Source organism: Topomyia yanbarensis, chromosome 3, assembly GCF_030247195.1.
Source record: "Topomyia yanbarensis strain Yona2022 chromosome 3, ASM3024719v1, whole genome shotgun sequence".
NCBI lineage: Eukaryota > Metazoa > Arthropoda > Insecta > Diptera > Culicidae > Topomyia > Topomyia yanbarensis.
Genome location: NC_080672.1, coordinates 12495012 through 12513143, shown reverse-complemented (window position 1 = coordinate 12513143; position 18132 = coordinate 12495012). Strand labels below are relative to the sequence as shown.

The window sequence follows — 18132 nt, the reverse complement described above, 5'->3', positions numbered from 1 at the left end:
AGAGCCTCTTATTGTTTAGTTTCTCTTTCGCTAATTACTAGATAGCCTTTCTGTTCTATGGACAATAGGGTAGCTACAACAATTATCGTACTTCGATATCTTCTAGAAAATTATTGAAAAGTTCCTTTAATGATGATGTAATTATCGAAATTAAAAGAGTCCCCCATATACAGATAGGTACCCCAGATAAGCATGTTTATTTTGTTCCTTCACTGATACTGCAGTGGTGTAACACCTAGTACAACATATTTTTTAGCTTTTGTTTTGAAATTAATCAAATTACATTCCTATCAATTGACTGTTTATCTACAAGGCAAGGACTTTTATGAGTTTTCATGATAGTATGTTTACAAGATACATAATAAAAACCAACGTAGGTGTTATTGCATCTCAGGTCAAAAATCTTTGAACAGAATGTAAAATTCGGTAGAATTCCCAATATTCTCATTCTTGTTTACGACGAATGCGAGTTTCTGGTTCGTATTCTCGTTTGCGAGAGGAAACTTCAATGCGCTTACTATTCGTTCGAACGAATCGCGCATTCGTCGTAAACAAGGGCCCTATTCTCACAGTCACATCACCTAGTGAATATAAGAAAATTTCTTTTTAGTCACCAAGTGACGTGACTGTGAGCATAGGGCCCCAAGAGTAAGGGTGAAAACTTTGAAAATAAAAGAAAGCAGTTTTGCCCAAGTCGACGTAAAAATCATTACGAAAAGCAATCAGCAGAAAGATTCAATAGAAAATAGTGAAACTGATAATTTTCCAAGTTTTCTTAGTTGAAACTTACCAATATAAATAAAAATGCAGGATAACACAATTGAATGGAGTAATTCTTTGTAAGTTCTAATAATAAAAATAGTGGTGTGAATATCACATTTCAATATTTATTCTTGTGTTTCCGAGTCATCTACAGTATTATTGGCCTGATCTTCCACAGCATTGTTGACCTCTTCGTTGTCTTTAGCTTTGGCCAGTTTTTCTGCTACCTTTTTTTTGTTATGATTTTTCTTAAATTTTTTGAAAAATGGCGGGTTAGATTGCTGTACGTTTCCGTAGAATGGTTGAGGGCGAGCGCCGTATACAGCAAATGGGTTCAGCGTTGGTGGCAAATGGTTGCCACAAAACGGACAGTACTAAACGAAAATAAAACAAATTAATGAAAAAATTCACATACTTAAGCACTACTTGCACCTTTCCGATCAGTGACGGTTTAGTACCGTGCAGCAGATCGGATAGGTGTAAATTGTGCTTAAGAATGTAAATACACACTTGAGTAACTTACAGTGTACCCTGAATTCATCGTGGGATTTGTTGAACTTCCTGTCGGGTCTTCCTATCGTATCGGGCCTTCCTTCCTGTTGATTAGGGGCGCCTTCCTTTCTGTTGATTGGGGGCTTCGTTACTGTTGGTTAGGGGCACCTTCCTTCCTGTTGGTTGAGGGCGTCTTCCTTCCTGTTGGTTGAGGGCGCCTTCCTTCCTGTTGGTTGGGGGCGCCTTCCTTTCTGTTGATTGGGGGCTTCGTTACTGTTGGTTAGGGACACCTTCCTGTAGGTTGAGGGCTTCTTCCTTCCTTTTGGTTGAGGGCGTCTTCCTTCCTGTTGGTTGAGGGCGTCTTCCTTCCTGTTGGTTGAGGGCGCTTTCCTTCCTGTTGGTTGGGGGCGCCTTCCTTCTTGTTGGTTGGGGGCGTCTTCCTTCCTGTTGGCTTGAGCCTTCCTTGCTGTTGGTTGAGGGCGGTTGGAGTCTTCCTTCTTGGCTGGTTTTTGCTGGACGATTTGTTTAGCTATTCAAAGATTCAAATAAACTGATGCTGCTTCAATGAAACTGTGCTACATTTATACTGGTTCCAATGGCATGCGATTCAAGGAAGCATGCGGAGTGGGGGATTTTTTTCACTATGTACTTGTTCGGAAATATGTGTTAGGTGAGCGAGTCGAACGAATATTATTGTTGCGACCAATACATTGTGGTGGGAGTTGAGGATGCTGAAGCAGTATGAAGAATCGATCTATCAATGTATTGTTTTCCATGTATATATATATATATATATAAGTGTCATTCAAATCGTAAACGAGAGCTGGCCAAACAAATGAGTTAAAGGCAGTCGTTCGACAGAGAAGGGGCAAGTGGTTCGGTGCTCTGTTCTTTTGATCGTGTTGGTGTGTAAAACGGTGTTGGTAAAACGTTCGGCAGCACTTTTTATTCCTTTCAGCTTTGCCAATCAAATATCCCTAAATTTTTTCCACTCCACCAATACTTTTGAATATTGACTGGAGCTACTACTGAGCGTGCCGCTCTATGCCGAACCAAATCTGTTCCAAGTACATATAGACCAGTGCTAGAGAATTCCAACTAGATTTTTTACCCGATAGTCAAGCAGAACACGCTTATACATATATGAACTCGACAAGTCACCTGCAGATTGAGTTTTTTCTTTCTCTCCACTGATGAGTAAAGCATTAACGCATTTTGCTTTGTACGTAGCTTTCCGGTGATGTACGCATCCGGTGTATGTGTGTATGTAGGTACAAGGAGAACGTCAGATATGCAATGATTGAATGTTTTCTATCTCTGTTTCGTTTATTCTGTTGAGGTGTATAGGCAGCTTCTAGAACGTACTGTGAGTCTGGAATAAGTTATGTTACTCCGGAGCAAAAAGATACTTGCTCGTTCTTACTCCGGTTTGCTACCAGAAGAAGAGAGTACAGGAATGATTTTCTCTCTGTTTGGTCCGGAATACTTCCGATTTCTCTTGGTACTGGTTCAAATCATTTATCTTATAAGAACCAACTTTATTATTGTACGTTTCATTGGAGACGAGCCATTCAATCATTTTGATGCGACGAAGTGACATGGCGCATTTGATAATAATTAAATGCTCAAAAACGTCGAAAAATATGTATTACTCAAGTTTAATGTGTGCTAATTATTTCTAGAGAAAATTTTCAATAGGACGTAAGTAACATTGAGAGCCTCTCTTTGTTTACTTTCTCTTTCGTTTATTACGACGTCACTATAACACTTTGCACTAATTTTCCAGTACATATCGAAAGCCGATGGTTTTTATTAGAATATTATGCAAAAAGTAGAGTAGTAAATGTTGAAATGGCCGAGTAATGAACAGAAGAGAAAGACCCCAAAGAGAATCTCTCATTGTTACTTACGTCCTATTGTAAATTTTCTCTAGATTTACTTTAACTGAATTTGTCAATGAAACTGACTGATATGTTTGCTTCTAAAGTTTCAGGTTTTGGTATGTTTTATTTACAATAATATTTTCATACACAATTGCACCACCTTTTATTTAAGTGTCATTCTTCCCATAACAAATACATTGCAACGAATCGTGCGCCGAATAGCGCTACGAATCTTGCTGCGACGAAAAACAATCATCGCGTCTCCTTTGGCAAAGTACGGACAACATTTAATTCATTCGTGATATACTTTATATCCATCGTACTTATTGTATTCATTTGAATAATAAAATAAATAATTAAAATCATTTTAATGTAGCAAGCGGAAAGTATTTTAAAAAATCTCCACATAATGGGTTTTATGTGCATTAAATGTACATTTATTTAGTTCATTTGCTTTAGTCTTAGGTTTCGCAAAGCACGCTTCTTCGTTTTACATTTTAAATACTTTAACGCGGTGAAGTATATTTTTTTTTTTTGTAATTATAATTTTATTGAATACAGTAGTCTGTTGGTTTACACCTAGTATCAGGACAAGGAAATATTCTTCGGATATAAGTTAGTTGATGCGTACCTTACGCTGGAGACGTAAAACTTCATACATTTTGAAGGAAAATTAGTCTCATGAAAAACTGCATAAAAAGGTTACATTTTTCTGCTTTTTCTCAAGGCTCGTGTGGCACTTCCCTATAGACTTATCCAGCAGGTTGCGCCGCTTTTCTGTTTAAATTGGGAGGCAAACAAAACTTTTACACGACGAATTGGTTGGCAAACAAACCGCTTCTTAGCTTGAGGGGAGGGCGGTAGTGTAAACATGTGTGATCTCAATGTGCGTATTTTAAACGTCAGATATTACAATGTTAATGGTCATTTTGTGTCTCTTATAAAGCTTAACTAGAGTATTGATAAAATATTGAACGAGTAATGAAGAAAAAACGTATTAACTATGTACATGTCAATCGGATAACGAGAATAGCAGTAGTTAATCGCGTTATGTCGATCCTTTCGCAAAATTACAACAATACAACCCATCATTATACAGACGGAGACGATCGATTCCATCCTTCTATATGGCTTCAGAATCTGGGTTACCACCAGGGATGCCACATTGGAATCTGTGTTTCGGTCAAAACAATCTTTACCATCTGTGATGACTAAAACAGAAAAAAATCTGTGATAAATTTCCAGAAAATCTGTGAAAAATCACAATATTTTCGAAAATCTGGAAATCTGTGAAATTTTCTTCTAAATGCCAGATTTATGCAAAAAATCTGTAACATTACAGACAAATCTGGGATACGATAATCCCGGTTACCATCATCTCTCTTCCTCAGACAGTCAACGAATGATGAGAACTGATCCACTCAAGTAACACTGTATTAGCGATATATAACTTCAAGATTGCAATATGCTGTACTAGAAGCTAGCGAACGCAGTCACCGCCACCAGGGTGCGAATACGTGTAGTATGATAGGTAAACTTTTCATTATGGAAGCTTTTCTATAGATGAGCTTTTTAGTAAGTGGAATATATTTCTACTCAATTAATATTAAAATCAATTTCTCAGCACCCGGGCTTTTCCTGGAATAACCAACTATACCAGGAGATAGCTAAAAGTATGTGCAATCGACTAGACGATATCCGGTTACTGGACAATTTTTGTGGCTCACTCAAAATTAAAAATATTTGAGCCAATATCATTCAGTATGACAAGCAAACTTTTTGGTAAGGAAGCTTTTTGGTAGATAAATTATAATTCTACTAATAAATTAATTTCTCAGCACCCGGCCTTTTCCTGGAATAACCAACTATACCAGGAGATAGCTAAAAGTATGTGCAATCGACTAGACGATATCCGGTTACTGGACAATTTTGTGGCTCACTCAAAATTAAAAATATTTGAGCCAATATCATTCAGTATGACAAGCAAACTTTTTGGTAAGGAAGCTTTTTGGTAGATGAGCTTTTTGGTAGATAAATTATAATTCTACTAATAAATTAATTTCTCAGCACCAGGCCTTTTCCTGGAATAACCAACTATACCAGGAGATAGCTAAAAGTATGTGCAATCGACTAGACGGTATCCGGTTAATGGACAATTTTGTGGCTCACTCAAAATTAAAAATATTTGAGCCAATATCATTCAGTATGACAAGCAAACTTTTTGGTGAGGAAGCTTTTTGGTAGATGAGCTTTTTGGTAGATAAATTATAATTCTACTAATAAATTAATTTCTCAGCACCCGGCCTTTTCCTGGAATAACCAACTATACCAGGAGATAGCTAAAAGTATGTGCAACCGACTAGACGGTATCCGGTTACTGGACAATTTTTGTGGCTCACTCAAAATTAAAAATATTTGAGCCAATATCATTCAGTATGACAAGCAAACTTTTTGGTAAGGAAGCTTTTTGGTAGATAAATTATAATTCTACTAATAAATTAATTTCTCAGCACCCGGCCTTTTCCTGGAATAACCAACTATACCAGGAGATAGCTAAAAGTATGTGCAATCGACTAGACGATATCCGGTTACTGGACAATTTTGTGGCTCACTCAAAATTAAAAATATTTGAGCCAATATCATTCAGTATGACAAGCAAACTTTTTGGTAAAGAAGCTTTTTGGTAGATGAGCTTTTTGGTAGATAAATTATAATTCTACTAATAAATTAATTTCTCAGCACCCGGCCTTTTCCTGGAATAACCAACTATACCAGGAGATAGCTAAAAGTATGTGCAATCGACTAGACGGTATCCGGTTAATGGACAATTTTGTGGCTCACTCAAAATTAAAAATATTTGAGCAAATATCATTCAGTATGACAAGCAAACTTTTTGGTAAGGAAGCTTTTTGGTAGATGAGCTTTTTGGTAGATAAATTATAATTCTACTAATAAATTAATTTCTCAGCACCCGGCCTTTTCCTGGAATAACCAACTATACCAGGAGATAGCTAAAAGTATGTGCAATCGACTAGACGGTATCCGGTTAATGGACAATTTTGTGGCTCACTCAAAATTAAAAATATTTGAGCCAATATCATTCAGTATGACAAGCAAACTTTTTGGTAAGGAAGCTTTTTGGTAGATAAATTATAATTCTACTAATAAATTAATTTCTCAGCACCCGGCCTTTTCCTGGAATAACCAACTATACCAGGAGATAGCTAAAAGTATGTGCAATCGACTAGACGGTATCCGGTTAATGGACAATTTTGTGGCTCACTCAAAATTAAAAATATTTGAGCCAATATCATTCAGTATGACAAGCAAACTTTTTGGTAAGGAAGCTTTTTGGTAGATAAATTATAATTCTACTAATAAATTAATTTCTCAGCACCCGGCCTTTTCCTGGAATAACCAACTATACCAGGAGATAGCTAAAAGTATGTGCAATCGACTAGACGATATCCGGTTACTGGACAATTTTTGTGGCTCACTCAAAATTAAAAATATTTGAGCCAATATCATTCAGTATGACAAGCAAACTTTTTGGTAAGGAAGCTTTTTGGTAGATAAATTATAATTCTACTAATAAATTAATTTCTCAGCACCCGGCCTTTTCCTGGAATAACCAACTATACCAGGAGATAGCTAAAAGTATGTGCAATCGACTAGACGATATCCGGTTACTGGACAATTTTGTGGCTCACTCAAAATTAAAAATATTTGAGCCAATATCATTCAGTATGACAAGCAAACTTTTTGGTAAAGAAGCTTTTTGGTAGATGAGCTTTTTGGTAGATAAATTATAATTCTACTAATAAATTAATTTCTCAGCACCCGGCCTTTTCCTGGAATAACCAACTATACCAGGAGATAGCTAAAAGTATGTGCAATCGACTAGACGGTATCCGGTTAATGGACAATTTTGTGGCTCACTCAAAATTAAAAATATTTGAGCAAATATCATTCAGTATGACAAGCAAACTTTTTGGTAAGGAAGCTTTTTGGTAGATGAGCTTTTTGGTAGATAAATTATAATTCTACTAATAAATTAATTTCTCAGCACCCGGCCTTTTCCTGGAATAACCAACTATACCAGGAGATAGCTAAAAGTATGTGCAATCGACTAGACGGTATCCGGTTAATGGACAATTTTGTGGCTCACTCAAAATTAAAAATATTTGAGCCAATATCATTCAGTATGACAAGCAAACTTTTTGGTAAGGAAGCTTTTTGGTAGATAAATTATAATTCTACTAATAAATTAATTTCTCAGCACCCGGCCTTTTCCTGGAATAACCAACTATACCAGGAGATAGCTAAAAGTATGTGCAATCGACTAGACGATATCCGGTTACTGGACAATTTTTGTGGCTCACTCAAAATTAAAAATATTTGAGCCAATATCATTCAGTATGACAAGCAAACTTTTTGGTAAGGAAGCTTTTTGGTAGATGAGCTTTTTGGTAGATAAATTATAATTCTACTAATAAATTAATTTCTCAGCACCCGGCCTTTTCCTGGAATAACCAACTATACCAGGAGATAGCTAAAAGTATGTGCAACCGACTAGACGGTATCCGGTTAATGGACAATTTTGTGGCTCACTCAAAATTAAAAAATATTTGAGCCAATATCATTCAGTATGACAAGCAAACTTTTTGGTAAGGAAACTTTTTGGTAGATAAATTATAATTCTACTAATAAATTAATTTCTCAGCACCCGGCCTTTTCCTGGAATAACCAACCATACCAGGAGATAGCTAAAAGTATGTGCAATCGACTAGACGATATCCGGTTACTGGACAATTTTGTGGCTCACTCAAAATTAAAAATATTTGAGCCAATATCATTCAGTATGACAAGCAAACTTTTTGGTAAGGAAACTTTTTGGTAGATAAATTATAATTCTACTAATAAATTAATTTCTCAGCACCCGGCCTTTTCCTGGAATAACCAACTATACCAGGAGATAGCTAAAAGTATGTGCAATCGACTAGACGGTATCCGGTTAATGGACAATTTTGTGGCTCACTCAAAATTAAAAATATTTGAGCCAATATCATTCAGTATGACAAGCAAACTTTTTGGTAAGGAAGCTTTTTGGTAGATGAGCTTTTTGGTAGATAAATTATAATTCTACTAATAAATTAATTTCTCAGCACCCGGCCTTTTCCTGGAATAACCAACTATACCAGGAGATAGCTAAAAGTATGTGCAACCGACTAGACGGTATCCGGTTAATGGACAATTTTGTGGCTCACTCAAAATTAAAAATATTTGAGCCAATATCATTCAGTATGACAAGCAAACTTTTTGGTAAGGAAACTTTTTGGTAGATAAATTATAATTCTACTAATAAATTAATTTCTCAGCACCCGGCCTTTTCCTGGAATAACCAACCATACCAGGAGATAGCTAAAAGTATGTGCAATCGACTAGACGATATCCGGTTACTGGACAATATTGTGGCTCACTCAAAATTAAAAATATTTGAGCCAATATCATTCAGTATGACAAGCAAACTTTTTGGTAGATGAGCTTTTTGGTAGATAAATTATAATTCTACTAATAAATTAATTTCTCAGCACCCGGCCTTTTCCTGGAATAACCAACTATACCAGGAGATAGCTAAAAGTATGTGCAATCGACTAGACGATATCCGGTTACTGGACAATTTTGTGGCTCACTCAAAATTTAAAATATTTGAGCCAATATCATTCAGTATGACAAGCAAACTTTTTGGTAAGGAAGCTTTTTGGTAGATAAATTATAATTCTACTAATAAATTAATTTCTCAGCACCCGGCCTTTTCCTGGAATAACCAACTATACCAGGAGATAGCTAAAAGTATGTGCAATCGACTAGACGGTATCCGGTTAATGGACAATTTTGTGGTTCACTCAAAATTAAAAATATTTGAGCCAATATCATTCAGTATGACAAGCAAACTTTTTGGTAAGGAAGCTTTTTGGTAGATGAGCTTTTTGGTAGATAAATTATAATTCTACTAATAAATTAATTTCTCAGCACCCGGCCTTTTCCTGGAATAACCAACTATACCAGGAGATAGCTGAAAGTATGTGCAATCGACTAGACGATATCCGGTTACTGGACAATTTTTGTGGCTCACTCAAAATTAAAAAATATTTGAGCCAATATCATTCAGTATGACAAGCAAACTTTTTGGTAAGGAAGCTTTTTGGTAGATAAATTATAATTCTACTAATAAATTAATTTCTCAGCACCCGGCCTTTTCCTGGAATAACCAACTATACCAGGAGATAGCTAAAAGTATGTGCAATCGACTAGACGGTATCCGGTTAATGGACAATTTTGTGGTTCACTCAAAATTAAAAATATTTGAGCCAATATCATTCAGTATGACAAGCAAACTTTATGGTAAGGAAGCTTTTTGGTAGATAAATTATATTTCTACAAAAAAATTAATTTCGCAGCACCCGGGCTTTTCCTAGAATAGCCACTATACCAGGAGATAGCTAAAAGTAGAAGGTTCTGAAATACCTTAAACTTACGTTTTTATAAGTCTTACATTCATGATCATATTTTTTAACATTTTAAACAGATCCATTGGAAACTTTAGATCGTGGGATTACGAATTGAACATAGTCATTCGGATTCGCTCTATAAATACTTTTCCGATGATTTGAGTTCAAGCAAGGAAAGGCTTGCAACAGTACCGGTAGCAAACGGCATGAGGAGAAGAAGAGGGTTAGGTACACTATATGCGCCTCTGCAACATACACTAGATCGAGAAGTTCTATTAATTCTAATAAAGGGTTGCTGTATTCCGAAGACATCGAAACATTTTATCAGCGTGTGGTTCTTTATGAGATTAAACTTGGTATAAATTGGAATTGAACGATTATCATAATTACAATCACTCAACAGTAACGTAATTCAGTAACCTAGCCACAGGAGACATTCATGTTCTTACAAACAAGTTTATACTTGTGTATATAATTGAACGAATATCCATTAAAACAGTAGCGAATCGATGCCATATCAGCATATCTCTACTGACTTAGTGGTTGTTTTTTTATTCTTTTTGGGATCAGCTATCAATTCAATCAAGTTCACTAACACACCTGGCAGTGATCTACTAATCACTTTCAAATAAACTGTTATTTTTTACATAACTTTAACGCTCGAGATTGACGTTTTGCTTTTCTCAATAGAAAGGTATTGCAATTGCTCTGAAAACCATGTGTGTGTACGCGAACACAATCTCACCATCTTTTCTCAGGATGGCTGAACCGATTTTCACAAACTTAGTCCCAAATGAAAGGTGCAACGTTCCCATAGACTGCTATTGAATTTCTGATGGATCCGACTTCCTGTTTCGGAATTACAGGGTGATGAGTACGAACACGCAGAAAATGTCGATTTTAATAAATTCTGCAATGAATGTATAAAGGAGAAAAGTTTTCCAAAATATGACCACAACTGCTTCAATTTGTAGTATTAGGTCACTAACATCCATTCAAAGTCTATTTGGCCACATTGGCCACCATCATCGGTTCCGGAAGCCCCGGCGGAAGCATCTAAATTCAGAATAACAGTCACATCGGTTTCTCGGAGATGGCTAGACCGATTCAACTAAACTTGGTCTCAAATGAAAGGTATTGCGTCCCCGTAAATGACTATTTAATTTCATCCCGATCCGACTTCTGGAGGTTGTGGCGTGCGATCACATAGCAAATTGCGGTTCAAACCGATAGTCCGATGAAAGCAAAAAAGGTAAAAATTTCGCTAAAATGTCTCTCAAACAACTTCAATTTGCTGTTCTAGGTCACCGACGGCCAACCAAACTTTTGTTGACTACATTGACCACCATAGACGGTTCCGGAAGTGCCCGGGAAAAGCTGCCATCTTTCAAAATTGACGAACTCACATCAGTTTCCCGGAAATGGTTGAGCCGATTTTCACAAACTTAGTCCCAAATGATAGCTATAATATCCCCACAGATGTCTATAAAATTTCGTACGGATCGCTTATATGGGTCCGGAAATATAGACTAAATCGTCCGGTCACATATGAAATTCCCATATAAGCCGGAACTCAAATTTTTTTTTTCGAGGGGGGACCCCATGATTCAGAAATCGAATTCGTATTTTTGATGCCAAACATCTTGAAAATGCATGAAACGTCGAGATTTTATGTTATATCGAAAATTTTTTTTTGTAAAGATCGACTTTTTGGAACTTGCCGATTTCGCACCTTTTTTCAATTCAATATTACCGTGGCTGTTTTTTCTTTTACAAAGTTTTAGAACTCGAATAATGATTTCTATTCTTGTATATAGTTGTCATGTCGTGTATAATAAAAATGTAATATATACATTTGGAAGCTTATAATGAATATAAACAACGCAAAAATTCTCATGTTCATGATTGAGAAAGGCACAATTGCACCGCTAGGTGGATTAAAACAAGTTTTTCTATTATACCTAACTAAAAATCGGACATCTAAATCCAACTCTACCATCCAACGAATGATGAGAACTGATTCACACGCGTATCATTACATTAGCGATGTTTAACTTTGAGTCACCAGGGTGCGGATACATGTGGCATACAGGTAAAATTTTAATAAAGAAGCTTTTTAGCAGACGAACTTTTTGGTAGGTAGCTATAAGCTTTTTGGTAGGTGGAATATGTTTCTACTATTAATTAATATTAAAATCAATTTCTCGCCCCCATGTCTGTGAACCAATATCATTCAGTATGACAAGTTAACTTTATGGTAAGGAAGGTTTTTAGTAAATAAGCTTTTTGATAGATTATATTTTTACTAAAAAAATAATTTCTCAGCACCCAGGTTTTCCTGGAATAAACAATGCACCAGGAGATAGCTAAAAGTATGGGCAATTGACTAAACATTATGTGGTTGTTAGTCATTTTGTGTTTCTTATGCAAAATTTAAAAACAGTTTATTTGCTCGATAATTATGGCAACTCCAGTAGTTCCGATTCCCGCCACCAGGCTGTGAGCTTTATCTAGAAAGCACTTTTAAGGTGGAAGTCTGTATTCAGTGAGCTTTTTAGTAGGGGAGCTTTTTGGTAGGTGAGCTTTTTGGTAGGTGAGCTTTTTGGTAGGTAAGTTCACAGAAGTCACAACATTCACCACCATAGATCGGACGAGAAGTGACCGCGTTCAGCTGCATCATCTTGTTTTCTTTTTCTCCAACGCGCAGTGAAAGTGATTTGCAAAAAAAAGGAAACTAAACTAATTAGCCAAACCGTTAACGCAAACAATGGAAGCGCTCCAGAAACTGCTAGCCCAGATCAAGGTTCCGTGCGCCAACGACAATGTCTACAAGGAGGAGTGTGTTTACAGCTTCGACAATCCGGTAAGGGTCTAATTTGTTGGTTATAAAATTAATTGGTGAGTAACGATTGACGATTGTTGGCAGGAATCCGCCACCGGACTGTACGTGAATCTGAGCAGTTTTCTTGGATTTGGAGAACCGTACGCCAAAGGATACGCGGAAAAGACTGGCAATAAAATATTTCTGCATCTAAAACGAGATAAGATTGAGGTGGAAGAATCACCTGAGGAGGGTCCAGAGAAAAAAATTACTCGACTGGCCATCGGCGTGGAAGGTGGTTTCAATCCGTCCGAGCAGAAAAAGTACGAATACAAAGAGCATTACAAGGTAGTGATTCTGCCGGAGGGTACCAGTTTTAGCTATCCGAATCAGGATTTACCGCTGATTGTTCAGAACTCGGTGGAAGCAGTACTGAATGCTGAAGCTGCCTCGGTTAAGCGGGAGCGGGAACAGTTAGCTGGAACATGGGACGGAGAGATAAGACAAATTTCTCAACATGCTGAGAATCTGCTACAACTGGATAACGGTAGGAAAATACCTCCGACTGGGTGGAAATGCGAACGCTGCGATTTGACCAACAATTTGTGGCTCAATCTGACGGACGGTTCGATTTTGTGCGGGAGAAAGTTTTACGATGGTTCCGGTGGTAACGAACACGCATTGAATCACTACCGCGAGACCAATTATCCGCTGGCTGTGAAACTTGGAACGATCACTGCCGACGGGAAGGGTGATGTGTACAGCTATCAGGAGGACGATATGGTCGAAGATCCGTACCTGGTGAAACACTTGGCTCACTGGGGAATTAACGTGGGTCAGCTGGAGAAGACGGAGAAGTCCATGATTGAATTGGAACTTGATCTCAATCAGAAGATAGGCGAATGGGGTATTCTTTGCGAGAGTGCTAGCAATTTGAAACCGATTGCTGGTCCCGGGTTGACTGGAATGCGCAATATGGGTAACTCATGCTATCTGAACAGTGTGGTGCAGGTGATGTTTACGATTCCGGATTTCGTCCGGCGGTATGTGGATGGTGCGCAGGAATTCTTCGAAACATACCCGGCTGATCCGGCCAATGACTTTAACATCCAGATGGCGAAACTTGGAACGGGGTTGTGCAGTGGAAGATATAGCGTTCTGACGGAGAATAGTATGGATACTGTGGATAGTGAAGCGGGAATTGCTCCTACCATGTTCAAAGCATTGATAGGCAAGGGTCATCCGGATTTTTCCACAAAACATCAACAGGATGCTCAGGAGTTTTTCCTCCATTTGGTTAACATACTGCAAAAACACAGCCGGCACCAGACTGATCCAGCCGAAGCACTTAAATTTAGTATCGAGGATCGTGTGGAATGCTGCTCTAGCGGAAAGGTGATGTACAACCGGCGCGATGACTGGTGTCTTCCGCTACAGATCCCATTGAACATGGCTACCAATATTGCTGAGGTGAAGAAGTACGAAGAAGACCTAGCGTTAGCCGAGAAAGAAGGTCGCCGGTTGGATCCGGAAGCTTTGGTACGTCCAAAAATCCCACTCAGCGCATGCCTAGATGCGTTTGCTCAACCGGAAATCGTAGAACAATTCTACAGTACGGCAATCAATGCTAAAACAACGGCCAAAAAGACTACCAAATTGGCCACCATGCCGGACTTCTTAATGCTTCACTTGAAAAAGTTCACCCTCAAGGAAGACTGGACTTCGGTCAAGTTAGACGTAGCTATCGACATTCCGGAAGTGCTAGATTTAGAGACACTGCGGGGAACTGGTAAACAACCGACTGAAGAAGAGCTTCCAGAACTGGTCGGCAAAGCCCCAACTCCTCCGCCAATGGATCCGGCCGTGATGGAGCAGCTGATGGCCATGGGTTTCCCTCCGGAAGCATGCAAACGTGCAATCTTCTTTACTAAAAATACCGGCGCAGAGGCGGCTACCCAATGGATCATGGAACATATCGCCGATGCTGACTTTGCTGCTCCGTTTGTTCCACCGGGAACCGACATCGGCAAAGACAAAGCTGCACCGGCATTTATACCGGATCCAATGGGACTGGAGATGCTGATGGGGATGGGTTTCACCGAACTGCAGGCCAGCAAAGCTCTGAAGGAAACTCAGAACAACACGGAACGAGCGGTCGATTGGATCTTCTCCCATACGGATGAGCTGGACAGTTTGGCGTTGGGTGGTGCACTGGAGGAATCTAACGCGCAAGCAGCATCCTCAAGTGGGCCACAATATCGTGATGGACCTGGCAGTAAGTTTGATTATTCATTATCTAACTAATCAGAGTTTGTAATCGAATTTTTTTTAACGTGCAGAATATAAACTGGTGGCATTTATTTCCCACATGGGCACCTCTTCGCAGGTTGGCCATTACGTGTGTCACATCTTTAAGGACGGTCAATGGGTGATTTTCAACGACAACAAAGTGGCGATCTCACAGAATCCTCCCAAGGAACTCGGCTACCTGTATCTATATCAACGGGTTTAAAACTCACCGCTGTAATCAAGGAGGACTTTCTTTCAACAGTTTTGGTAGAATTTGCTCTATGTTTCATTTGTTCTTTGCTCTTAAATCTAATTTCTAACTTATTGTCAACAATAATAATTAAACGTCAACATGATTCTATGAATTAATATTGAAGCTATTTTGTGAAGAATTTGTTTACTTAGCAAGTTATTTACAGGTGATTCTCAAAGGTTTGCGTGGTTCTATTTTACCACAGAAGATCGCCAAAGTTTGTCACATAATACGTTGCTCGTTTCTGGACCTCATCTCGTACGGCATTGCCTCCGTAACCTGAAAATATGCAACGAGAAAGAACGTCAGCGAACTTCACCAACATTCCAGTAGGCTTCTAACTTACCAATGAAGTAATCTGCAGGTGGACTAGCTTCCAGATCTGTCATTCCATCGCCAATCATCATCACCACCTTGTTGCTCTTGAAGCGGCTCTTAATGATGTTGATAGCCTCACCTTTACCACCGGATTTGGAGGTAACCTGGTTGGTATCGAAACCGGCGTAACTTCCTACAATGAAAACATAAAACTGTGACAAAGGGAATCCCCTACCAAGTTCGTCCAATCACATACCGTTGAAGTTAAAATACAGCTTGTTGGCAAAGAGATTGCATAAAGGAATCTCCAGCGCATCTGCCACCGGTTCAATCAGACAATCGAACCCTCCACTGATGAGATAGATTTCGGCACTGTTTTGTCGCAGTTGATCGATCAACTCCCTTACACCAGCGGAAATTGTGCTCGGGCGGGTTTTGAGGAACTCACGAATCTGCCTTTGCGAGGGTTTGATAATATCGAGTCGTCGCTTCAAGGCTTCCTGGAACGTCATACTGCCACCCATAGCTTCTTTAGTTCTATTAGAAATGAAAACCAGTTACTTCAATTTCTCAAACAACCACAATACAATAACTTACAGTGCAGCTACCTCGTTGCCTTTGCCGCAAAACTGCGCCAGCTCGTCGATACCTTCCTCGGTGATGATGGTCGAGTCGACATCGAAGCAAACGATTTGTGCTTTTTTCAGCATCTCTCGTGCCTCTGTCGTTCGCTTGGCTTGGTCTGCTGCTACCACCGAGAACCGATCGTGTGTCATTCTGATCGACTGCTGCAGCTGCGATGGATTAGATGAGTTCGACCCGATGCTTCCGTTGGACACGCTGTGCGCCGTCTGTGTGTGTTTGAGCAAGGGTTTGAAGATGGGAGGCGCTGGTAAACTGTTCCGTCGGCCTGCTGCAATGTCAACTCCAGCCACTCCGTTGGCGAGTGTAGTGGAGGCTCCGCTGACCGTTGACTCGGTAGCCGATATAGCCACCAAACTGCCGAAGAGTGCACTGCGGATTGCGATTGGAAAAAAGACGAAATTTAAAAATTTATCCGAAGTTTTTTTGTTTGGTTGGCAATGTTTATTAGATTTTTTTAAAATTTTATTTTGTCATTTCAGAAAGGTTCCGTATAATGCAATAAATGTTTAATTTGGAAAAAAATCGTTAAAAATGCAAGAACAGACGGGACCGCTAAAGACCGAGATGGCAGCGAGAAGAAAATTGGCTTACTAGCTCCCCAAATTTTGGCCATTTTTACGCGGCCTACAAAGCCTCCAACGACGGATGTGACTACATGAACCACAAAAATTTGATGAGACTAAATGAACCAATCGGAGGTGGCGAACTCGGGGTGTTTGCTCAGGCGGGATTATTGCCGGAAGTACGTCGGCATTATTGCCGCTCGGAACAACTGTTAGAGACTTTGTCAGACAAAGTCAACCGATAGGAGCCTCCAAAACCTTGTAACGTTTGGAGAACACGGATAACCAACTTTATGAGCATCTAGAAGACGCTGATTTACGGCAATAACGGCTGCCAAAATAGTTGCTGGCCGCCAAGCTCCCTGATCATGAGAAGCGTGAAAGAGTCCACCTTGGAAGGGGTCACGGTGAAATGACGCTGCGTACGCTGACGAAATTCCTGGTGGATATTGTGAAACTCGCCTGCGAGGCCAACGTTGACGTAGAATTCCATTCAACACAACCCGAGAAAAGTAGGAGTACTAGAAGGGTAGTTTGTACCATCATAAAGCGAAGTCAGCAGTGCGGCCATCACAACAAAATGGTGTAAGGGAGCTGAAGCCGTGCTTTCAATGTCGTTGCACAAACGAATTTATTGAAGCTGCACAATGGAGCAACCGTTGCTAATGATCCGCAAAATCCACGTTATGTGTGCCTCAACGAACACAGAGTAGTATAAATTTAAAATTCGCTGCAAGCAGTTCCACAATCCACTGTGCATCCAGTCGGATACGAAGTTGAATTAAGTGCACACATCAGGATCAAGCACTATGGAAGCACCTTCGTCTAGAAATTTTTAAATCGACTGCGATGTTAGTTTCTGGACGAAGGTGCTTCCGTTACGCTGGTAGAGAAAAGGCTCACCGATCTCTTGAGCACATCCAGAGTAAAAGAACACCTGATCATCAGAGGAACTGGAAACGTTTCGAGAGTGAATTCATTTGCTGTTGTACCGGTGCTAAGATTCTACACACAGTCGGAAAATTGATACTACCTTGATGCTACCACATCAAAGGTTGTCCAGCGAGGGTCTTGCCGATCGAGTCATATGACGGACAGCTACAATTGCTTATCGGAACGAACAATATTCAGATAGAGGCAAAGGTGGGCACCCAAATGCAGCCAATTGCGGTTAGAACTAACCTCGGAAGGACGGTCTATGGTCCACGGCTATCCACCACGGTTGCTGCCATCTGCCTTTTGAACGCGAACAGCTTACTAACGTGGCTACTATCAAAGGAGTAGCAATGATTACCTACACGAGCTGCTACAGAGTCACTACCCGCTCAAGAAGTACTGGAGAGTACCAGGAGAGGCGTCGGCGATCGGCTCGAAACTGGTTTGATATGATTCACGTATAAAAGAACTGAAAAACCGACTCAGGGTAAATCCAAAGCTGCAAGAAAATATTTGAAAGCAAATCGTAGAGTACAGAAAGAAAAGACACATATACTGCTTCCGATCAGGTCTGATATTCCGATCACCGTCATTCAAAGTCCGAAGAAGCCTGAAAAAGGTCGCCTTGTGTGGGACGCTACAGCAACGGTGCAAAGAG

General features: G+C 39.4%; 2 protein-coding genes across 3 annotated transcripts in view; one reads left to right on the top strand and one right to left on the bottom strand.

Moving 5' to 3' along the window:
* The first annotated feature begins 12280 nt into the window (after positions 1-12280).
* On the top strand, positions 12281-15128 carry LOC131693153 (ubiquitin carboxyl-terminal hydrolase 5). The gene is made up of 3 exons (XM_058980747.1): positions 12281-12512; positions 12576-14745; positions 14810-15128. Exons 1-3 carry the CDS (start codon positions 12417-12419, stop codon positions 14980-14982), a joined length of 2439 nt encoding a protein of 812 aa, XP_058836730.1. The 5' UTR covers positions 12281-12416; the 3' UTR covers positions 14983-15128.
* LOC131693155 (phosphoserine phosphatase) overlaps positions 15039-18132 on the bottom strand; it is a 45980-nt gene continuing 42886 nt past the window's right edge. For both annotated transcript variants that reach the window (XM_058980749.1, XM_058980750.1), the window contains exons 2-5: positions 15928-16344; positions 15587-15867; positions 15359-15523; positions 15039-15291 (exon numbers count right to left, since the gene is read on the bottom strand). In XM_058980749.1, the coding sequence (XP_058836732.1) occupies positions 15209-15291; positions 15359-15523; positions 15587-15867; positions 15928-16344 (946 nt within the window). In that variant the 3' untranslated portion in view covers positions 15039-15208. The remainder of the gene's footprint in view (positions 15292-15358; positions 15524-15586; positions 15868-15927; positions 16345-18132) is intronic.

Bases quoted from the DNA above. Each gene is read 5' to 3' on its own strand.
- LOC131693153 (XM_058980747.1), top strand. From the start codon at position 12,417: ATGGAAGCGCTCCAGAAACTGCTAGCCCAGATCAAGGTTCCGTGCGCC. The intron at 12,513-12,575 runs GTAAGGGTCTAA...GATTGTTGGCAG, and splicing joins TTTACAGCTTCGACAATCCG to GAATCCGCCACCGGACTGTA. The intron at 14,746-14,809 runs GTAAGTTTGATT...TTTAACGTGCAG, and splicing joins ATATCGTGATGGACCTGGCA to AATATAAACTGGTGGCATTT.